The sequence below is a fragment of the Rhincodon typus genome, chromosome 15 (genome assembly GCF_021869965.1).
Source record: "Rhincodon typus isolate 14 chromosome 15, sRhiTyp1.1, whole genome shotgun sequence".
NCBI classification, from domain to species: Eukaryota; Metazoa; Chordata; class Chondrichthyes; order Orectolobiformes; family Rhincodontidae; genus Rhincodon; species Rhincodon typus.
In genome coordinates this window covers 54,939,396-54,963,845 of record NC_063346.1, presented here as the reverse complement: position 1 = coordinate 54,963,845, position 24,450 = coordinate 54,939,396, and the positions used below count along the sequence as shown (strand labels likewise).

The following is a 24,450-nucleotide window of genomic DNA, read 5'->3' as shown; positions in this document are numbered from 1 at the left end:
AGGAAGTGGTACAGGCGGGTACAATTACAACACTTAAAAGAAATCTGGATGGGTACTCGGATAGGGAAAAGATTTAGAAGGATATGGGCCAAATACAGGCAAATGGGACTAGTTCAGTTTAGGAAACCCGGTCGGCATGGACAAGTTGGGCCGAAGGGTCCGTTTCCATGCCGTACGACCAGTTGGATAAAATCATCAGAACTAATGTAACTCTATAAATGAGAGAAGTTGTGACAAACCCATTCTCAAGCAGCGTCAAGCAGATGACTTCCCTCACTCCTGGATTGTTGACCTTGTCCAACGTGAGGCTCTGTAGGTTCCAAGTGCCGATACGGATTACCTTCCTCCCATCAAAAATCCCAGTGAAGGCCTCAGCTGGGTTCCTAACTGAAGTGAACCGATCACAAACACCATGGTTCAAGTTGAGGTCCTGCAAGCTGTAATAAGAGGACATTTGATTGGGCCTGTCCCCCAACCGGGTGCATGAATAGGAGGAGACCGGTCTGGGAAGGGAGACGCTGAGTTTCGATCTGATCGCACCCAGCAAAGACACATCAACCCCATCCACCTGAAGCAAATCATCGACACGTTTGAAAGGTCCATACAGGGTGCGGTAATGGACAATACTCTCGGCGAGATCTTGCGCGATCCCCAGCGATGCCGCGAGCTGTTTCTCCGAGGCGACGTTGACGTTCAACTGGGTGGAAGACAGCAGATCGAAACTCGACAAGTTCCCTGTGGACTGAGAGGAGCCCCGGCTGCTCACACAGATCTCAGGCCGGATCTGTTGGAGCCTCGCAGCCCCTACTCCCGGCGCCAAAGCCATGTCCTCGACTTTGCGGAAGCCCCCAATCTTGTGCCGGTAAACCACGATGTTGTGCGCCAGAGTCCTGCTGATGCCCTGTAGCGTCATCAGCTCTTCCTCGGTGGCCGTGTTGATGTTGACCCGACAGCAGGACGCGTCTGCAAAGCTCCATGTCTCGCTGAGGTACGGCCCTCGGTGCTGCTTTCGGCCCTTCAGGTGCGAGGGTCTCGGCTCACACTGCGGCTGGTGGCGGCTCAAGTGGTAGCCCATTTCACTTTGTCTTCCTGGAGGAGAAATTCACTGTCATTTGTTTACATCCACCAACAGCAAGCACAGAACTCATTAAATTAGACCATTCCAAAAGCACCACAACAACTTTGGTTATATCAAAGGCATTGCTGGACCTGGGATCAGACAGGGGGAAAATGAAAAGCTGCCAATAATCAGTGGACAGATTATGCACGTACTCCCTCCCATTATAAACAGCGAGGTATCAGGCACAGGTTCTCTAAAGCAGCGGAAAGTGACTGATCCATCTCAACATTATTAATCCAGAGACCTGGGTAATGCTCTGCGGATCCAGGTGCGAATCCTGCCATGGCAGATGGTGGAATTTACAAGTAAGAAAAATCTGGAATTAAGAGTCTAATGGTGACCATTGTCCGATTGTTGGAAAAGCCCATCTGGTTCGCTAATGTCCTTTAGGGAAGGAAACTGCCATCTTTACCTAGCCTCGTCAACAAGGGACTCGAGACCCACAGCAATGTGGTCGAATCTTAACTGCCCAGGAAGGCTTTAGAGTGCCTTTTTTCTTAATTATCATGTATGTGATGAGGGCTTCACCGTCTAGGCCAGCATTTATTACCCAGAGGGCAGTCATGAGTGCATTGAGTATACGAGTTAGGATGTCATGTTGTGTTTGTATATAACACTTTTAGAATACTGCTTTCAATTCTGATCTCCCTGCTGTAGGAAAGATGCTGTGAAACTTGAAAGGGTTCAGAAAAGATTTAAAAGGATGTTGCTGGGATTTGGGGTTTTTGAGCTATAGGGAGAGGCTGAACAGGCTGGGGCTTTTTGCCCTGGAGCGTCAGAGGCTGAGGGGGTGACTTTATAGACGTTTATAAAATCAAGAGGGGCATGGATAGGATGAATAGCCAAGGGGTTTTTCCCAGGGTAGGTGAGTTCAAAACTAGAGGGCATAGGCTTAAGATGAGAGGGAAAGATTTAAAATGGACCTGAAGGACAACATTTTCTTACAAAGGGTGGTGCGTGTATGGAATGAGCTGCCAGAGGTGGTGGTGGATGTGGGTATGATTACAACATTTAGAAGACATCTGGATGAGTACGTAATAGGAAGGGTTTAGAGACATATGGGCCAAATGCTAGCAAATGGGACTAGATTAATTTAGAATGGTCAGCATGGACGAGTTGGACTGAAGAGTCTGTTTCCATGCTGTACGTATCTATGACTCTATGAAGTCAATGAGTCAGAAGAGTTTATATAGTCAATTAGTGTCATGCTTATTAAGCAGACTAGCATTTTATTTCAGACATATTAATAAATTGAAATTTAAATTTCCTTGTTATAGTGGGATTTGAACTCATATCTGTGGAGTATTCAGGTTATGGATTGCTAGCACAGTAACATTGACACTGTCCCATCATTGACCCTCTGGTGTTCATTCCCAACATGCCACTTGAATAGAAAACTAGAATGACTTGAAATTGTGGTTTGCATTGATTTTTCACGTTTGATACATCAATAAGCACCAGGATTGAGCAGGGGCTTGGGGTGGAGTGTCCAAAAATGGAGGTCTACAAAGATTAAGAGTTAAACATGGAGCAAATTAAAACAAAATAAAAATCAAGCACAGGGTAGAAAAGGCCTTTTGCTACAATTAGAGACTGGAGTCTTAACAAATCAACTCTGAAATTGGAGCTCTCCTGTTATCTCCCCCACCCTACCGCTTCCAGTTGAACAGTTTGCAGGTTAAACCCGGAAGAGACAAGCCCTTAACAATAGGCGGTGTGAAATTAAGACTGTAGTTGGTCTCAGGGGCATGGTTTTGCTCCTATTGGATGCACTCTCATGTTGACAGTTGGATTAATAATCTTGGTGCCCTGTTAGAGAGAAGAATTGGAAGCCCTCCACACTCACTCAATCACCTGCCACTCCTCTGATGCACTCAAATACAAACCCAGAGAAAGAAATAGCCAAGTAGTACGTTGACATCCCACATTAACAGTAATATTTTGGTGCAACAGTTACAAGTGATTTGTTCATAAACCCATGCATTAATTAACCTTTCCACATCAGCCAAATCCAGGCAACCAATCTGAAGAGCCAAAAAACAGTGGATCAAATCAAACGACGATTCATTCCATTTCTAAACAAATGTTTAGTTTGGTGAAGGTCTATCTCTTGATTTTTTTCCCCCTACTTCATTTAAAATTGTTGTTAATACACCAAACACTCCCCACCACATTAAAGCAAATACTGTGGATGCTGGAGATCTGAAATAAAAACAAAGTACTGGAGAAACTCAGTAAGTCTGGTGGCATCTGCGCAGAGGGAAACAAATTGAATGGTTTGAGTCCAATGTCTCTTCTTCAGAACTGAAAGGGGCTAAATGATGGGTTTTTTGTTGTTGTTGGCAAAGGGGAGGTACAGTGTTTGGAACAGTCAGTCCAGAGCAAAAGATAAAATTGAGTGCTAACAGTAGTAAAGGAGTGATATCAATACATAATAGGTGTTAATGAAAGGTGTCAATAGTCAAAAATTGGTTGGCTTTGTTAAGAATCCGTGCAAACAAAATGCTGGGGAGGGGCAGATGTAATTAAATGGAGGACAGTATTCCCGGTTGGAAGCTGTTGAACTCAATGTTGAGTCCTGAAGGCTGTAAAGTGCCTAAACAGAAAATAAGGTGATGTTCCTCTGGCTTGTGTTGGGCTTTAGTGAAACACCAAGGCAGGACTGCGACGGAAGCCATTGCACGACATCAACATGATGCATTGAAATGGCAATCAACAGGAAAGTTGGGGTCATTCTTAGGGACAGAGTTGCGGGTGTTTGGCGAAACAGTTACACAGTCTGTAAAGAAGACCATAGTGTGAGCAGCAAATGCAGTAGATTAGATTCAAATAAGTATAAATAAATTGCTGTTTCACTTAGATGATGTGTTTGGGGCCTTAGGCAGTAGAGACGGAAGAGGTGAAAGGCAAGTGTTACTCCTTCTGTGATTGCAAGGTAAGGTGCTATAGAGCTGGGGAAGGGGTTGAGGAAGTACTAAGGAGTGACAGACGGGTAGACCAGGGTGTCACGGAGGGAGCGGTCAAACAAAATGCTGATAAGCGAGGGGAGGGGAAGATGTGTTTGGTGGTTGCAAGCTGTTGGATTTGGTCGAAATAGTGGAGAATGATCTTTAGAAAATGGAGAACGTGGGGCAGAAAGCGAGAACAACTGAATAACTCTCATTGTTCTAGGAAGGTGTCAGGGCCCAAATGTTAGAAATGGCTCAGGAATCATGGAGCCCTTTGTCTTCAGTTGAAGTAAAAGGAGGACATGTTGGAGGTACACATGTTGGAAGTAACATCTTTTGGAACAGATGTGGCAGAGATGGAGAAACTGGGAGAATGAATAGGATTTCTTGTTGAAAGCAGTGGATGTGGACATGCAGTCAGGGCAACTGTGGGAATTGGTGGGTTTCTAATGGATATCAGTGGCCAGCCTATCCACAGAAATGGAAACAGAGAAGTCAGGAAGGGATGGGAAGAATCAGAGATGGACCAGGTGAAGGTGAGGGAAGGATGGAAATTTGAAGTAAAACAATTTATTCAATTTTCAGACAACAGCAGGAAACAGCAAAGATAATGGCATCTATGTACTGAAGACAGAGTTGTCAGTTGGGCTTGGAAAGAGAAACTTTCCAGATACCCCACAAAGAGACAGGCACAACCACGATCCATATGGGTAGTCATAGCTACACGTGTCTTGGAGAAAGTGAGATGAGTTGAAGGAGAAACTGTTCAAAGTGAGTACAGGCTCAGGTATTGAAGAGGATGGTGGATGGAGACTGTAGACCTCCTCTCAAGGAAGGAAGAAAGCCTTCAGACCATCCAGATGGATGCACGTCCACGGTGAAGGGACAGTGGCTGGGGCCAGGAAGGTGGAATATGTGGCATTGAAGTAAACCGTCAAAAGGATCACAAACATAACCAGGGAGAAATTGAACAAGGAAGTCAAGATAGGAAGAAATAAGTTCAAATGGAGCAGGAACCATGAGAAATGATTGGTCTACCAGGGAAGTCCCGTTTTTGGATTTTGGGAAGGAGGTAGAAGCGGGCTGTGCGTTGTTGAGGGGCTGAGGTGGAAGGAAGACCTTCAAAGAAGATAAGGTCCATGGCAGCTCTGGAAACAACAGCTTGACGTTCAATGGTGGGGTCATGATCTGCAGGGGGAGACAAGAGGAAGTGTGAGAGTGTTAGCTCTCAGCATTGGCAAGGTGGAGGGCAGTGTGCCAGATGACAACAGCACCATCCTTATCAGTAGGTTTGAACACAATGTCAAGTTTAAAACTGAGAGAATAAAAGAAAGTTCACAGAGAGGCAGATTACAGTGTGTGATGGGAGCAGAAAAAAAAAGACAGCCAATATCACATTGACAATTCTTGATGAAGAGATCTAGCTAAAAGGCCCAGGGAAGGGGTCCAGGTGGAGAGGGAATGATTACAGAGGGGTGGAAAGGTCTGCCGAACAAGGAGAAGGCTCCTGTTGAAAGAAGTGGGTACAGAGGCAAAGGTGATGGAAGAACAGTTCAATATTATACTGTGTCTGAAATACACAGAGGCGGGGACACAGAACTGAATCCTTTCCTGAGCGCGGACCATTCAGCATCAGAGCGCAGAAGATTAGAGAACTCCTCTGCACATGTTCAGTTAGGCACATGTTTTTAAAAAGACAGTATAATTTCAAACACCTTTCTTCTGTTTTGGGGAATAGTGGGAAGGTAGTCATTATCAACCTAATGAATCAGGTCATGGACAACCCTTCCACGTGGAGCATGTCTTAGGATATGGGGCTTGAGCTTCGAGTTTCACAAGTTCCTGTGGGCTGTGCTGTGCTGCTATTACAGTATAATGAGATCCTCCCAGTCATTGTGTTGGCTAACAACTTGCCGGCCTTGGTTAGATGGCTGTGTCTCAAATGTTAACCAGGCGGCTAGGAGTCTAGGCTGGAATTCTTTCCTTTTCTCTGCTGTGGAACCACTACCACCATGTGAACAGCAGCAGCTCGAGCAAAACGCCCATCAGTAAAGTCTCACTATGTAAATGACACAGCTACCTGAAGTTCTCAATGCAGACCATTAACAGAGCAGTCCCTTTAAGTTGCCTCTCGTGCTGCTGCACTAAAAGACTTAAAAGGGACCAGGCACTTAAACAAGTTGTCAAAATAAACTAGAAAGAATTATGCCAGCACCATCATCTTGCCAGGACAAACAGGGGATCATGGTAAGTGGGACCTTGCCAGCATATCCTGAAACTAGAATTTCCATTTTAATGTCTATAACTGAAAGGCCCAATATAAAACTAAGCCAGAGACAGTAAGAACTGCCGATGCTGGAGTCTGAGATAATACAGTGTGGAGCTGGAGGAACACAGCAGGCCAGGCAGCATCAGAGGAGCAGGAAAGCTGACGTTTTGGGTTGGGACACTTTTTCGGAAATATTATAAACCTAAGCCACTTGCTTTGCAATCTGTAAATGGCTTTACTCCACTTTTGGGTTTGGACAGACACTCCTACAGACAGCTTGTAATAGCAGTAGGCTCTCTAGAAATGTATTTGTCCAGTTGCTGAACTCTCAAAAATAGTGACTTGGTTCCTTTGAAAGGTGTGAAAGAACACACCTTTATACATCTCTAATCGTGTCTGTTGGACATCCAATGAAATGGTTTCTGATGCTAGAATGTAGCAAGTCACTTTAATGAATTTGTACATATCAAACTCTCACAGATGACAATGAAATAAATGAACCATCTCATCATTTAAATTGCTGATTGAGGGATAAATCCTAGCCAGGGCACTGGGGAGAACTGTCCACCTCTTCGTGTGGTGACGGGAGACCTTTTACATCAATCCATTTGTTTAAAAATACATCACCTTCGACAATACAGCTGTCTCTCAGTCCTGCCCAGAAATGCCAGCCTAGATTTTGTTCAAGTCTCAGGAATGCGGCATGAGCTCACTATTTGAGAATGTTTGCTCTGCAGGAACAGACAATTTAAAATACATTGTGTGTTCACTTTGGGAACAGAGTACTATATGTCCAGATGATAGGAGTATGCACATTGCAATTACACCCCAGGATATTATTGTACATTGTTTTATCTAAAGTAGAAGAGTCAGTGAATATTGCATTATCACACAAATCTGCAAGTGTTCGAGTGTTGCTTTATTAACTCAGCTACTTTAACTACATATTAAAGGCACTGGGGATAAGGACATAGTGCAGGAAAAGGTGGAAAATTGGACAACAGCCTTTGACAACAGCCTCATGGCAAGCTAATACAGAAGGTGAAGTCACATCCCCCATGGTCAGCTGCTAAAATGGACACAGAAGACAGAGTAGCAGTGGAAGGGTGTTTTTCAGATTGCTGATGTGTGACCAGTGGTGTTCCGCAGGGATAAGCATTAGGATCCCTGTTGTTTGTAATATAAATGATGCGGAGGAGAACGTAGGTAGTTTGATTAGTAAATTTGCAGATGACACAGACTGGGGGAGATGCAGATACTGAGGAGGATTTGCCAGAGGATAAAGCAGAATATAGATAGGCTGGAGACTTGGGCGGAGAAATGGCAAATGGAATTTAATTTGAACAAATGCATGGCGATGCATTTTGGAAGGTCTAATTTTGGTTCCAAGAGCAGTTTTAGAGAGCTGTGAGAATGGATACTACCGATAGATTGGCCAATTTACACTGGGGAGTGTGGACATCTATGTTAAGCTCCTTTTACAAAAGCAGCAAAAGATATAATACAAAAGCAAAAAAAGTGTAGCAACGTCCACCAGTTTGTAAACTTCACAACTTTAATAACTTGATCGATTGAATGAATCAAAGATAAGCTGTGATACTTGAAAGAATCAGCAATAACTGTGTCTGGAATAAACTGTTTTTCGAGATGCGAGGGAAAAAGGCAAGCTGTTACAAAAAGAGACTGAAAGCAATATTTGGATTTCTGAAGAAGGGTCTAGGCCCGAAACGTCAGCTTTCCTGCTCCTCTGATGCTGCTTGGCCTGCTGTGTTCATCCAGCTCTATACCTTGTTATCTCAGATTCTCCAGCATCTGCAGTTCCTACTATCTCTTGGATTAACCATGCCTGGGAAGAAGCTACATTAACAAACAATCTGCCTCCTGGGAGAAAGGAGATAACAACTGCTTTGATATCTGCTTGATAAACTGGGTGCTGTATTATTACAAAGGACAAGGACTGCCCTGCAGAAGAATTTAAGGTGTTAACTGCAGGCAAAGCTGTGTTGTAGACAGCTAACCCTGAATAGAACAAGGAATAGGAGAACTACTACGGATATGAAGGCAAGCTATACACTCGAGATCTCCGAAAGAATAATCAATATTGGGGATGTAAGAATCTATTGTATCAATAATGTCACACCACAAACTCGAAAGAGAGAAAATTCCATCAGAATTCAACACCAGAACAAGTCAGTAGTAGAACTTCGAAGAACAACATTGTACAAGGATTGAACCGTCCACACTTCCAGAGACAGACACTGTTAGTGAAATCCTGGCCAGGTTCCATCATTAAATCGGGTAATAGCCGACTTGTGTTGTGAGTCTTACTGGAGGGGTTTTACTTTGGTTACTACATGCAATAAACTTCAAATCATTGTTTCAGTACTTGATTGTGAGATTTCTTAATAAGTAGCCAAATTAACTAACTTGTGGTGAGTTTACCCTCAAACTGCAACCCTATCCAGGGATTACAATCTAGTTGCAGGACAGAAACAGGCCATTCAGCGCAATGGGTTTAGGCTCGTGTTCCTCCCATCTTTCTTTATCTGATCTCATGAACACATCTTGTTTTATGTGTATGTGTATATATATGCACACAGATGACATTTCCTGTCCACAAGCCCTCAGACACTCTTTCTTTTCTAATTCTTTTGTTTAACAAAAGGTATTATATTTTCACAAGAGAACTGGATATATATTTGAAAGTGATGAATTTAGAGGGTTACGGAGAAGATGGGGCTAGAGAACGAGCCTAGTTGAGTAGCTCGGTCAGGAGCCGGTACAGACATGGGCCAAATGGCCTCCTTCTGTATTGTAAAATTCTATGACTCTACTGCTTCTGCCATCTCCTCCCTGATTTCCTCTAATATACATGGAGACAGTCTGTCTACAGTGGGGTTTTATCTTCTCGAAGTTTAATTAATTTATTAATTCTGTCTACGCTTCCAGTCTATGTGTCTTCATACTCTTTAAGATCTCTTTTTCTAATGTTATGTCGACCAAGTAACTTCCCTGATAAGTCTTCGGGCAAAGTAATTATTTAGTTCTCCTGCTATCATTGCCTATGAGTTTGTCATATGTATTTCTTAGAATCCTAACCCGTCCTATTTTTTGTTTTGTAATTTTTGTATCTATTGAAGTACTTTAGTATTTAAGATTCCATGATAATTTGATTTTGCAATTTCTCTTCTATTTTGCTAGTTATGGTTTTTCTTTCCTAACCTGTTAATATTCCCTTTCTATTTTCCTCTCTTTTTTTGTCCAGGTACTTGGCGTATACCTTTTACTTTAGTTTCAACTGTTCTCTTATTTCAACCCTAGTATGTCCTCACTGACTAGTTTTTTTACTTGCTTTTTAATGGGATAGATTTTGCCTTCAGTTTCTTCTGTTCTGTGAAATTGCAACCGGCAGGGAGGGCAGGACTCCCTGGAGTCTATTGAGCATGCTAATAGTTGTTCCATTTTGAAAACTGGTGAGAGGGATGATTCCTTGGGAGTGTGCACACAAACGTGGTGAAGAAGAATGGAAGGACTCCAGTGACAGGGGATTCCTGAGTCAGGGGATTATTCAGGCATTTCTGTGCCATTAAAAGTAACTGCAGGATTGGGAGTTGCCTCTCTACTGTTGTGTCAAGAATGTCACAGAGAAGCAGCAGAACCATCCTTCTGTGGAAGGGAGAATTAGTCAGAAGTGTGGTCCACACTTGTACCAACAGCATAGGCAGGAAAAGGGTTGAGGTTTTGAAACCAATTCCCTTCCCAATTGCCTGAAATCTAAGAAGCAGAACTTCCAGAGCATAATCTCAGGATTACTTTGGGTAGCATGGTGGCTCCGTGGTTAGCACTGCTGCCTCACAGCACCAGGGACTGGGGTTTGATTCCACCCTCAGGCTATTGTCTGTGTGGAGTGTGCCCATTCTCCCCGTGTCTACATGGGTTTCTGCTGGGTGCTCCGGTTTCCTCCCAGTCACGCGCAGGTTAGGTGGATTGGCCATGCTAAATTGCTCCTAGAGTCCAGGGACGCAGAGGCTACATGGATAAGCCATGGGAAACACGGGGATAGGGTAGGGGTCTGGGTGGAATGCTCTTCAGAAGGTTGGTTCGACTCAATGGGCCAAGTGGCCTCTTTCAGCACTGTAAGGATTCTATGATTTTTTATGATACTCCCAGTGCCACCAACTTACGGGAATAAGACCAGCAGGATTGATCAATTAAAGATGTGGTTGGAGAACTGGTATAGGTGGGAGGGCATCAGATTTCTGAGCGTTTTGGATCAATTTTGGGGCGGACGTGATCTGTATCAATAGGAGGGATGACATCTTAACAGGGCTCAGACAGATATCTCTGCAATGGGATTTAGTGCTGTTGGCGTGGGTTTAAACTAGCTTGTCAGGGGACTAGGAATCTGAGGGGTAACCCAAATAGGAAGAAAGCAACTTTGTTAATAGGAAGTCAAAAAGCTGGTTGGAAAATTGGATGGCAGGACAAACAAAGTCTAGCATCAAGAAATGGTAAGGTCCTGGGGAGTATTGCTAAACAAAGAGACCTTTGAGTGCAGGTACATTGTTTCTTGAAATTGGAATCCCAGGCAGACAGGATAGTGAAGGTGGCGTTTGATGCGCTTGCCTTTATTGGTCAGTGCATTGAGTCTAGGAGTTGGCAGGTCATGTTGCGAATGTACGGGATATTGGTTAGGTCACTTTTGGAATACTGCATTCAATTCTGGACTCCCTGTTATGGGAAGGATGTTGTGAAACTTGAAAAGGGTGCAGAAAAGATTTACAAGGATGTTGCCAGAGTTGGAGTGTTTGACCTACAGGGACAGGCTGAATAGGCTGGAGCTATTTTCCCTGTAGCATTAGAGGCTGAGGGGTGACCTTATAAAGGTTTCTAAAATCATGAGGGGCATGGATAGGGTGAATAGCCAAGGTCTTTTCCTCAAGGTAGGGGAGTCCAAAATTAGAGGGCATAGGTTTAAGGTGACAGGGGAAAGATTTAAAAGGGACTTAAGACGCAACTTTTTCATGCAGAGGATGGTGCATGAATGGAATGAACTGCCAGAGGAAGTGGTGGAGGCTGGTATAATTACATCATTTAAAAGGCATCTTGGTAGGTATATGAATAGGAAAGGTTGAGAGGGATATGGGCCAAATGGGACTAGATTAATTTAGGATATCTGGTCGGCAGAATGATGTCAAAAGAACAAAATTAAGGGCTTTCTACCTGAATGCATGCAGCTTTCATAACAAGGTAGATGATCTAAAGGTACAAAAAGGTAAATGCATGTGAGGTAATTGCAATTACAAAACCATGGCTGCATGGTGACCGGGGCTGGGAATTGAATATTCAACAGTGAAAAAGTGGCAGAGAAGAACTTATTATAATGGGATGGGATTAGTAAGGGAAGATCTCAGATCAGAACAACAACCTGTGAGTCTGTTCGGGTGGAACTATGAAATAGCAAAGGGCATAGACAATGAAGTTATTTATAGACTACCAAATAATAGTGATAGTGTAGGGCATTATATTAGTTAGGAGATGGACAACACGATAATCACGGGTGAATTTTATCTACATACAGACTGGGTAAACCAGCCGAGCGCTAAAGCTGACAGGACAACTTTCTGGACGAGTTTTTGTTACAGATGGCTTTCTAAATCTGAATGTCGAGCAGCCGACTAGAGGACAAACTATTTTAGATCTATTATGTAACGATAAAAAACTAATTAATAATCTTGCAGTTTAAAAAAAAATCCTTAAGGGATGAGTGATCACAATAGGATAGAATTTTCATTACATTTGAAAGGAAGGGAGCTCAATCTGAAGCAAGGGCATTAAAATTTGAATAAGGGAAAATATGAAGGTAAGAGGCACAAATTGGCTGAGGTGGTTTGGGAGATGGAGCACAATGATGGTTCACTAGATTTGTTACCAAGATGATGGAACTGTCCTATGAAGAGGGATTGGGCAGACTGTTGCTGTATTCTCCACAGTTTTGAAGAACGAGACTGAAACCTATAAATTATTTAAATGGATAGATAGGATTGATACAGGGTGAGATGTTTACCCTGGTTAGGGAGTCAAGGACCGGGGCATAATTTAAAAATTAGGGGGATACCACTTGGGATTGAGATGAAAGGAATTATTTTTACTCAAAGGGTTATAGACATTTGGACTTCTTTACCACTGAGAGCTGTGGGAGCTTAGTCTTTGAATATGTTTAAGGTAGACATTGAGTCTTTTTTTCTTGATTGATTGATATCTGATTCCCAGAGACAAAAAGAGTTATGGAGATGGAATAGGTTAAAGGCATTGAAGTGTTCGAAAGTCTATGATTGTATTGAATAGTGGACCAGGTTTGATGGGCTGAAAGGCCTACTCCTGTTCTAATGGTCTTTTAAAGGATTAGAAACTCAATTTTCTTTTCAGCAGTGGGTCAAAATAGCATGTCCAAGAAATTATACAATTTAAGCTAAATGATTAGGTAAGCTACCTGGTGATATACCTGCTGACGTGGTTTACCATGTTGAGCTTTTATGGTGTACAGGAAGAGAGGCTAGAGGCTAGAAGCAGATCGAGTTCAGAAGAAAATGTCCATAACAGCAGATTGGCAGTTGTGTTTTGGTAGATCAGGCCATCAGAACTGGAAAGAAATCTTAAGCTGTTTTAGCAGTCCAAGTAGACAAGACTTGTAAAAGCCCTGAAGTTGTCTTATAGTTCTGTGGAGCAAGGTCAGGGAATTAGCCTATTTATGGAAATCTTGATGAAAGACAGTCATGGTGAGAGTCACTTCTGGTGAATTTCACTGAAAGGAAATGCCAGCAATTTCATCAGTTGAGTAAGAAATTAAACAGTGAAGATAGGACTGCTTCTTCATTGGGGTTGAGCTCCTGTACAAGATATTGCTGGGATAAGTGGCTGATTCATTTTGCCGTTTGTCATAAGAGTTCCAAATTGACTTGTTTTTGTAGTTTTTACCTTGTCTTGTAGAATAAACTTAAATTATTTTGTTTAAAGGACATTGGCAGTCTCTTTTTCTCACTCCTTCATGGGATATGGGATTCTCTGGTTGGCATAGCATTTATTGCCCATCCCTAGTTGCCCTGAGAAGGTGCTGGTGAGCTGCCTTTCTGAACTGCTGCAGTCCAGCCGACGTTATTTGGGTGGCAGTTCCAGGATTTTGACCCAGCGCCAGTGAAGCAACGGAGATGCATTTCCAACTCAGAACAGTATGTTCAGTGACTAACCAAAATGGTAACGAAATCACATTCAAAACAAAAAGGAGCCAGGTTTCAGTCTGGAATCTGACTTGACCAGTCTTACCATCAGCTGGATCATGTTAGTGTTTAAACAGGTAGATCTCCAGAACATAGCTTGGCCTAGTCTGGCAGACTTGCATCCCAGGGACCATGTCACAAGAAGGGAAGGGAGGTACAGTAAAACATTTTTCTGAAGAAGGGTCTCGACCTGAAACGTCAGCTTTTCTGCTCCTCTGATGCTGCCTGGCCTGCTGTGTTCCTCCAGCTCCACACCTTGTTATCGGCAGTTCCTACTATCTCACAGTAAAAACATTTGCTGCTCTAGGCGACAGTGTAGAGGGTACATTTCCACACTGACCATTCCTGCCCCGCCTGTTTGGATTGATAAAGCGACTGAGCATCACATGCCAAGCAAAACCTGTAACCCCACTCCCTCCCCGTGGATCTGGCTGTCTGATCCCCAGAATAATAAAGGCTGGAAACGCCCCGTCGGCCAGGCAGCGTCACTGGGGAAAGCACTTCACGTTTCAGGCATAAGGAATCTTCCTCGGCACCGGAATCTCGGTGGATCCTTCTTCCTGCTAACCTGTGTGCGCTGGGAGTGTCGTTGTTCCAAGTCTCCCGAGCACCTTGATGAATGTTTTGTTTTTACAAAGAATGTGCCCAGGTCAGCCCGGAATGAAAGAAGGATTAATTCACATTGTCACCCACGACATTCAGAGTAACAGTCACTGCCACCTGTGCTATACCAGGAAACTGGGACACGGGCCTGTTTGAATGGTATTCAACGCTATGACTGGTGCGCGAGTGTCTCTTTAAAATTGAACGTAGTATACATTTTTTTTAAAAAAGGAAGATTTTCCATGTTTTTCAAAACTCCAAGATGCAATATGCCAGACCTAAACTCTCAGCCCTGGACCTCTGCTGTGTTCAGAGGGAAGTCAGGTGAGGGTTCCTGAAATCTGAAATGAAGTAAGTTCCCTTAAATTCCAATGAAAAGGTTTTTTTAAAAAAGCGCCCCCCCCAATCTTGTAATAGAATCAAAATCTTTTTCTCTGTCACAGTATTTGTAACTTTACCAACTCTACAAAACATTGTCTGGTGTATCAACTGAAAGACTTACCTGGTCGGTGTCGGTGTAATGATTGATTCCAGGTTTCCCGAATGCAATAATCGAACTACAACCACTTGCAGGAAGGGTCTGTAATGCAATACGTTCAGCCCCTAGGCTGACACAAGTCTTCAGACTGGCTACCTGTTTATTTGATTTTTTTTATTCACACACTTAGCTTCCCGGACAGATCTCCTCCAGGGCCAATTGCAACTGGGAGAAGGCGTGGTCTTGCAAACAACAAGTTTTTTGAGATAATAATTTTTCGAGGACACCGCCCTTCACGACTGTCAGCCCTCTTCATCGTTTGGCTGCAATTTTGAGTTCAGGGGCGAATTACTGTTTCTAGCTGAGTGGCGCGTCATTTATAAGTTTTAAACTGTTGTACAAAAGGAGCGGGGGTGGTGTGAGAGAGAAAAAAATCGTTTTTCACACAGCGAATAGTTAGGGTATGGAATGCACTGGAAATGTAATGGAGACAAGTCCGATTACATTCATAGAGACCCTTCGGTCCAACTCGTCCATGCCAACCCGGTACCCTAAATTAACCCAGTTCCATTTGTTAGCATTGGCCCATATCCCTCTAAACCATTCCCTTTTTGAACCCATCCAGATGCCTTTTGAATGTTGTAGTTATACCCTCCTCCACCACTTCCTCTGGCAGCTCATTCCATACCTCTGAGTGGAAAAAGTTGCCCCTTAGGCCCCTTTTAAATCTTTCCCCTCTCACCTTAAACCTATGCCCTCTAGTTTTGGTCTGCCCTCCCCTCGGGAAAAGACCTTGGCTATTTGCCCTGTCCATGCCCCTCATGATTTTATAAATTTGTATAAGGTCACCGCTCAGCCTCTAACGCTCCACAGAAAATAGCCTCAGCCTATTCAGGCTCTCCCTGTAGCTTAAATCTTCCAACTCTGGCAATGTCCAGAGTTGTAAATCTTTTCTGAACCCCTTCAAGTTTCACAACAACTTTCCTTTAGCAGGGAAACCAGGATTTGAGGCATTCAAGAGGGTGTTGGATGGTTATCTGGGTAGAAATGGTGTGGAGGAATGTGGAGGGATATAGAATGCATTGGGAAATTGACTGGTGCAGGCATGATGGGCTGAATGGTCTATTTCTCTGTAACAGTTCTGTGGTTCATCGCTTGATGTTTCTATAATGGCAAGCGCTGTGTTGTATAAAGTCTCATCCAGAGTAATATATTAATCTTTAGCACCTCCTGAAATACTGGAGAGGGTACAATGCAGATACACATTAGAATGACACTGGAGCATTAAGTGTTAAGTCAGGAGCACAGGTTACTTAAAATTGCATTCCTTTGACTTTAGAAGGCAGACCCATACCTAGCTGCTAACATGCACTTGGTCACTGTAAGAGACTTTTAGATAGACCATCAAGTTTTTATCTGTCACACTAGTTTTTTTTCCCTCTTAAAAAGAATGATGGCAACAACATTTATTATGGGCAGAAGCGCATATAGCTTATTGAACTGGCACCCTCGTATAACAGGGTGAATGATCCAGAGGTGACGCTAAGATTGCAGGAGCAGCCATTGATACCCATTGGGCCTTTCCCTGGACATGGAGCCTCTGGGAGGGAAGTTCTCTCACTATCCTGACATCAGGGGGCCATTGACAGACCTCCTGCATGTAGCCGGTGATTTCCATATATGGCTCCACAATGTGACTGCTGTTTTGAACCGCGGATTTGCTGGAGTGTTATCCCAAAACCAATCAGAAATGGAGGAGCAATTAGAATTCAATTGTGGGCAGCAGAGTGGATTTTTCTAAAGGTGTAAGAATTCAAAGGGAACCAGAAACTCGAAGAACACAACAAGAAATTTCAACATAATTCACTTTGCTTTGAGGAACAATGACACATCGCAGTTGACACAGCAGCCAATTTGCTTTGGTTGTGATGAGAAGCTGGAGACACCATTTTGAGCAGAACTCTAAGAACAGTTCTGAGGCTCCCAACAGAGAAAAAAAGTTCTCAACTGAGGGATGGGTAAAGGAACACCAGACGAAGAGCTGCTACCAAGTGCCACAACCTGCACATGAAAGAAACAAGCTTTCAGTCCTTCTTAGAAACTTTTCTGTTCAGTCCCAACCTCAAATTGATTACACAAGCCACTGCAGCTGCTGAATACTGACTTCAGATTTTCAATCCCTTCATCTCAAAAAGAGAAATTTTCAATCATGCTGGGCCCGCAATGATAACATTCCTTGATTACTGTCACAGAGTCGTAGAGATATACAGCACGGAAACAGACCCTTCAGTCCAACTCATTCATGTTGACCAGAAATCCTAAATTAATTTAGTCCCATTTGCCAGCATTTGGCCCATATCCCTCTGAACCCTTCTTATTCATGTTCCCATCCAGATGCCTTTTAAATGTTGTAATTGTGCCAGCCTCCACTACTTCGTCTGGCAGCTCATTCGATACGCAAACCACCATCTGCATGAAAAAGTTGCCTCTTAGGTCCCTTTTAAATCTTTCCCCTGTCACCTTAAAACTATGCCCTCGAGTTTTTGACTCCCCCCACCCCAGGGAAAAAGGCCTTGTCTGTTTACTCTATTCATGGCCCTCATGATTTTATAAACCTTTATAAGGTCACCCCTCAGCGTCTGACACTCCAAGGAAAATAGCCCCAGCCTATTCAGTCTCTCCCTACAGCTCAAATCCTCCAACCCCAGCAACATCCTTGTATATCTTTTCTGCACCCTTTCAAGTTTCACAACATCCTTCCCATAGCAGGGTGACTGGATTGGACACAGTATTCCAAAAGTGGCCTAACCAATGTCCTGTACGGCTACAACATGACCTCCCAATTCCTATCCTCAATGCACTGTCCAATAAAGGCAAGCGTACCAAATGCCTTCTTCACTATCCTATCTACATTCAAAGAACTATGAACCTGCGCTCCAAAGGTCTTTTGGTTCAGCAACCAGGATCTTACCATTAAGTGTATAAGTCCTGCCCTGATTTGCCTTTCCAAAATGCAACACCTCACATTTATCTAAATTGAACTCCATCTGTCACTCCTCGGGCTATTGGCCCACCTTGTACTCTGAAGTAACCTTCTTTTGCTGTCCACCGCACCTGCAATTTTGGTGTCATCTGCAAACTTACTAACCATATGTCCTATGTTCACATAGAAATCATTCATCTTAATAAATGAGTTTTATTTGTACCTACTTTTAAGCTTTATTTTGTTTGCTAACAACTTTATCATTTTTACTTGAATAACCAAACCATGGAAGTAGTTTTTGAAATAATGAATCTTTATCTTGTTTTAGCGAAAAGCTGTGCAGCTGGTTATTCTTAGATCAGAACACTTGAAAAATAAAAGCTTTCGCGGGGTGGGGAGGTGTGCTAAATGAGCCACACATATTCACAGCTTACAAGCCACTCTGTGGATGTGCCTGGTTTGGTTGTGACAACATCCATGCAGAAGTTTAATCTTTTCAAAAAGATGCTCTGTGTTATTTCTCAATACAACTGTTGGTCGTGGCAGATGGAGTTTAATATGGATAAATGCGAAGTATTGCATTTTGGTAAAACAAACAAGGGCAGGACTTCTCCAATTAAAGGTAGGGCCACAGGTAGTGTTGTAGAACAGAGAGACTTAGGGGTTCAGGTACATAATTCTTTGAAGTTTGCATCACATGTAGAAAGTGTGGTTAAGAAGGTGTTTAGCACGCTTGCCTTCATTTTTTTTTATAGGGAGTTGAGATGTTATGTTGTGGTTGTAGAGGACATTAGTGAGGCCACTTCTGGAGTCTTGTCCCCAGTTCTAATTGCTCTGTTAAGAGCAGGATATTATTAAGCTGGAGAGGGTTCAGAAAAGATTTACCAGAATGTTACCAGGAATAGAGAGGCTGGATAGGCTGGAACTTTTTTCACTGGAGTGTAGGAGGTTGAGGGGTGACCTTATAGAAGTTTTTGAAGCCATGAGGGGTGTGGATAAGGTGAACTGCGGGAGTCTTTTCCCTAGGATGAGGGATTTCAAGTCTAGGGGACAAATTTTTAAGACGAGGAGAAAGATTTTAAAAAAGGCATGAGGGGCAACGTTTTTACACAGAGAGCAGTCTGTGTGTGGAATGAACTTCCAGAGGAAGTGGTGGACGCTGGTACAGTTACAACATTTAAAAGACATTTAGATAAGTATGTGAATAAGAAATGTTTGGAGGGACATGGGCCAGGAGCAGGCAGGTTAGACTAGTTTAATTGTGGATTGGTGTAGAGCTGGATGAACACAGCAGGCCAAGCAGCATCAGAGGAGCAGGAAAGCTGACGTTTCAGGTCTGGACCGTTCTTCAGAAATGGGGGAGGGGAAGGGATTCTGAAATAAATAGGGAGAGAGGGGGAGGCGGATGGAAGATGGATAAAGGAGCAGATAGGTGGAGAGGAGACAGACAGGTCAAAGAGGCGGAGATGGAGCCAGTAAAGGTGAGTGTAGGTGGGGAGTTAGGGAGGGGATAGGTCAGTCCAGGGAGGACGGATGGGTCAAGGAAGCGGGATGAGGCTGATAGGTAGGAGGTGGGGGTGGGGCTTGAGGTGGGAGGAGTGGATAGCTGGGAAGAAGGACGAAGAGGTTAGGGAGACGGGGACGAGCTGGGCTGGTTTTGGGATGCGGTAGGGGGAGGGGAGATTTTGAAGCTTGTGAAGTCCACATTGATACCATTGGGTCTGTTTCTGTGTTGTATAACTCTATGACTCTTTCTCAAGCTTTAGCATCTTACTGGGATAGCCAGAACGGAGCAATCAGAAGAAGTTACAGAAGTGGTGGTTGTATGGAATTAGCATAGTACATGGTGAATTATGCATTCTGCATACATTTCAATATCTTTGTTTACTTAAGGTGGGTGTCAGCAATATGAAAAGCGTATTTACCATGTGTTGCTACGCTGGTGAAAAGGTTTCCATTGTGACGATGGGCCTGTACTGTTGACGTTAACACCACTCACACTGGAACAAAGCATTCCACGAACTCTGTGGTAAGCGTCAATTATTACCTCTTCCAATTATTGCCCATACTGATTCATGTTGGCTTACAGGTTCTGCTTGTTTCACTCTGGTGTCTCGCCCATTGTTCCTACAGATGCTGAGGCAACAAGTGGGGAATTTGAGCTCCACCCTCCCACTGGAATTTTATTTCGACAAGATGAAATACCCACTCCATTCCTGTGCAGCAGGGCTGCAGAGCTAGAAGTGCTGCCTTTTGGATTAGATTTTAAACCATCTGCTCTCTTGAATGGACACAAAAAACCCTTCAAGGAAGAGCTGTGATGTCACCCCCACTTTCCCAGCCAAGTAATAGTCCCTCAATTGACAGCACATATGCAAAAAAATGTGTTTTGTCACCCTCACTGTTTTAGACCAGATTGTAGGGCAAGAAAGAAACCAGAATTTATTTGGAATAACAGGGTGTAGAGCCGGATGAACACAGCAGGCCAAGCAGCATCAGAGGAGCAGGAAGGCTGATGTTTCGGGCCTAGACCCTTCTTCAGAAATGGGGGAGGGGAAGGGGGTTCTGAAATAACTAGGGAGAGAGGGGGAGGCGGATAGAAGATGGATAAGGGAGAAGATAGGTGGAGAGGAGACAGACAGGTCAAAGAGACGGGGTTGGAGCCAGTAAAGGTGAGTGTAGGTGGGGAGTTAGGGAGGGGACAGGTCAAGGAGGCGGGATGAGGCTAGTAGACAGGAGATGGGGTTGGGGCTTGAGGTGGGAGGAGGGGATAGGTGGGAGGAAGGACAGGTTAGGGAGGCGGAAATGAGCTGGGCTGGTTTTGGGATGCGGTGGGGGAGGGGAGATTTTGAAGCTTGTGTATTTGGAATAGATTTATTCACAGAGAAAAAACATGACAGGTATAAATCTCCCTGTATCACTCTACATCTCTTTATTTGTGCTCAAGTAACCGATCCATCAATACCCTCCACTCATTTGGACTTAATCTCAATTGATATAATTAGCAGAGATAGTAGGAACTGCAGATGCTGGAGAATCTGAGATAACAAGGTGTAGAGCTGGATGAACACAGCAGGCCAAATAATTAGCAATTATGTTAACTATTTGTGGGAGTTTCCTGTACACAAATTGGCTTCTGCATTTCCTACCTTACTATAGTGGCTACACATTCCAAAAATATTACTTCATTAACTGTTAAACACTTTGGCATAGAGTCATAGAGCCATATAGCTGTACAGCATGCACACAGACTCTTTTAAATGTTGTAATTGTACCAGCCCCCACCACTTCCTTTGCCAGCTCATTCCATACATGCACCACCTTCTGTGTGAAAAAGTTGCCCCTCAGGTCCCTTTTAAATCTTTCCCCTCTCACCTTAAACCAATGCCCTCTAATTTTGGACTCCTCCTACCCTGGGGAAAAGACCTTGACTATTCACCCTATCCATGCCCCTCATGATCTTACAAACTTCTATAAGGTCACCTCACATTCTCCGATGCTTCAGACAAAATAGCCCCAGCCTATTCAGTCTCTCCCTATAGCTCAAAGTCTCGAACTCTGGCAATGTCCTTGTAAATCTTTTCTGAACCCTTTCAAGTTTCACAACATCTTTCCTATAGCAAGGAGACCAGAACTGAAGACAACAAGGTGTAGAGCTGGATGAATACAACAGGCCAAGCAGCATCAGAGGAGCAGGAAAGCTGACGTTTCGGGTCCAGACCCTTCTTCAGAAATGGGGGAGGGGAAGGGGATTCTGAAATAAATAGGGAGAGAGGGGCAGGCGGACAGAAGATGGATAAAGGAGAAGATAGGTGGAGAGGAGACAGACAGGTCAAAGAGGCGGGGTTGGAGCCAGTAAAGGTGAGTGGAGGTGGGGAGTTAGGGAGGGGACAGGTCAGTCCAGGGAGGACGGACAGGTCAAGGAGGTGGGATGAGGCTAGTAGGCAGGAGATGGGGGTGGGGCTTGAGGTGGGAGGAGTGGACAGGTGGGAGGACAGGTTTCGGAGGCGGGTACGAGCTGGGCTGGTTTTCGGATGCAGTTGGGGGAGAGGAGATTTTGAAGCTTGTGAATTGATACCATTGGGCTGCAGGATTCCCAAGCGAAATATGAGATGCTGTTCGTGCTTAGCTGAACTCGTCCTCACCCTTAACGACTTCTCCTTCCATTCCTCCCACTTCCTATAGACAAAGGGGGTGGCCATGGGTACCCGCATGGGCCCAAGCTATGCCTGCCTCTTTGTAGGTTACGTGGAACAATCCCTCTTCCGAAGCTACACTGGCCCTATCCCCCATCTCTTCCTCCGTTACATTGATGACTGTATCGGTGCCGCCTCGTGCACCCACGAGGAGCACGAACAGTTCATCTGCTTCACTAACACCTTCCAGCCCAACCTTAAGTTCACCTGGACCATCTCCAATACCTCTCTCTCCTTCCTGGACCTCTCTGTTTCCATCTCTGGCAAGCACTTGGAAACCAATATCCATTTCAAGCCCACCAACTCCCACAGCTACCTAGAGTACACCACCCTACCTTCCTGCAAAAAGGCCATCCCCTAATCCCAATTCCATCGCCTCCGCCGCATCTGCTCCCGAGATGAGACATTCCACTCCCAGACATCCCAGATGTCCTCGTTTTTCAAGGACCGCAACTTCCCTTCCACAGTGGTCGAAAACGCCCTCGACCGTGTCTCATGCATTTCCCGCAACTCATCCCTCACACCCCCTCCCCGCAATAATAACCAAAACAGAATCCCCCTCATCCTCACGTACCACCCGACCAACCTCCGAATCCAACGCATCATCCTCCGACACTTCCACCATTTGCAATTCCCACTACCAAAGACAATTTTCCCTCCCCACCCTTATCTGCTTTCCAGAGGGACCACTCTCTCCAGGACTCACTTGTCTGCTCCACACTCCCCACCAGCCCCACCATCCCTGGCACTTTTCCCTGCAACTGCAGGAAGTGCTACACCTGCCCCTACACCTCCCCCCTCACCCCCATCCCATGCCCCAAGAAGACCTTCTACATCAAACAGATGTTCACCTGCACCTGCTAATGTGGTATACTGTATCCGCTGTTCCAGATGTGGCCTCCTCTACATCAGGGAAACCAAGCGGAGGCTTGGGGACCGCTTTGCAGAACACCTACGCTCGGTTCGCACTAAACAACTGCACCTCCCTGTCGTGAACCATTTCAACTCCCTCTCCCACTCCTTGGACAACAACTCCTTGGGCCTCCTGCAGTGCCACAACGATGCTACCTGAAGATTGCAGGAACAGCATCTCATATTTTGCTTGGGAACCATCAATGTGGACTTCACAAGCCTCCCTGGACTGACCTGTCCCCTCCCTAACTCCCCACCTACACTCACCTTTACTAGCTCCACCCCTGCCTCCTTGACCTGTCTGTCTCCTCTCCACCTATCTTCTCCCTTATCCATCTTATATCTGCCTCCCCCTTTCTCCCTATTTATTTCAGAATCCCCTTCCCCTCCCTCATTTTTGAAGAAGGGTCTAGACCCGAAACATCAGCTTTCCTGCTCCTCTGATGCTGCTTGGCCTGCTGTGTTCATCCAGCTCCACACCTTGTTGTCTCAGATTCTCCAGCATCGGCAGTTCCTACTATCTCTGCAACCAGAACTGAATACGTGCAGAGTTTAAAATGTAATCCTCTTTTCGTTTCATGCTGCACCAATTTTAAATGCCTGATCTCTCGGTTTTGTGAGGCAGGCAAGTACGTAAGTGTAAATTAAGATCCTGTTGATATACACCTCTGCATTGAGAGGGATCATGTTGCCCACAATAACTTGGGTCCAGGTCCAAAGACCTCAGAGTCCCCTATCCAGGTAAGTTCAATCAGGAGTGAGCCTTCTATCCCTATAAGAACAGACCTTTCCTACATCCTGTCCTGTGGTCCTCAGTGCAATTGTGAACCATTACCTGTCCCAAATCCTAAATCCTGCATTTAACTTGGACCTGCAACTGCCTGACTTTCTGCTACTTCCCAGCAACATGTTGCCACCCGTTTCAATGAAGAAGTCACCTAGCCAGATAATAATGTGAAAAATGAGCTGGCAACCCCAGACAGACTGGGTAGTCACTGGCCAATCTTTCCACCCAGTAGTTAAAATTCCTATGTGAGTGTGGTGAGCTTTTGTTCCATCCCTATGGCATACTTGCATGCCTGCTCCCCAGTAAAAAGTGAATGGATAGCTGGTTTAGAGTCTCCCCTAATACTGGTTCCAGACTTGACTTACCCAACTCTCAGCTCCCTCCACTCTCCGATGACTTTAGCTCAGCCAAATCTTGTGGTTTATATCCTAACTTGCATCTTCCTGTTTGCCCATCGTCCTTGCATTTGCCAAACCACATTGGCTTTTGGACTGGTAAATCTTCAAATTATAAAGAGTCATCCACCTTTTAAATCTTTCCAGAACTTCTCCTTCCCTATTGCCAATCTCCTCCAACCTGCCACCCTCTGAGAACTCCGCACAATCTCACACAATCTCACACAATCATTCTGTATATAGAAGAGGCCTTTTGGCCTATCAAGTCTGTACCACCAAAAATATACTCCTACTTATACTAGTCTCACTTTCCTGTACTAGGCCCATAGCCTTGAATGTTATGACATTTCAAGTGTTCATCCAAGTACCATTTAAAGGTTAGAGATAACAAGATGTAGAGCTGGATGAACACAGCAGACCAAGCAGCATCAGAGGAGCAGGAAAGCTGATGTTTTTAGGGCCTAGACCCTTCTTCAGAAAAA

At 44.4% G+C, this 24,450-nt stretch overlaps 1 protein-coding gene across 5 annotated transcripts in view; it reads right to left on the bottom strand.

Annotated features, from left to right (window-relative positions):
- Nucleotides 1-14,991, bottom strand: part of LOC109913010 (endonuclease/exonuclease/phosphatase family domain-containing protein 1-like) — a 53,447-nt gene extending 38,456 nt beyond the window's left edge. For 3 of the 5 annotated variants that reach the window (XR_007263739.1, XR_007263737.1, XR_007263738.1), the window contains exons 1-2: nt 14,720-14,989; nt 240-1,089 (exon numbers count right to left, since the gene is read on the bottom strand). Coding sequence is in view for 2 of the 5 variants with exons in the window: in XM_048605630.1 (XP_048461587.1) it covers nt 240-1,075 (836 nt within the window). In the remaining 3 variants the exon portion in view is untranslated. Of the gene's footprint in view, nt 1-239; nt 1,090-6,964; nt 7,072-14,719 lie in introns of those variants that run through there. The other 2 variants (XM_048605630.1, XM_020512469.2) reach the window with 2 other exon arrangements.
- Between the last annotated feature and the right edge of the window lie 9,459 nt (nt 14,992-24,450).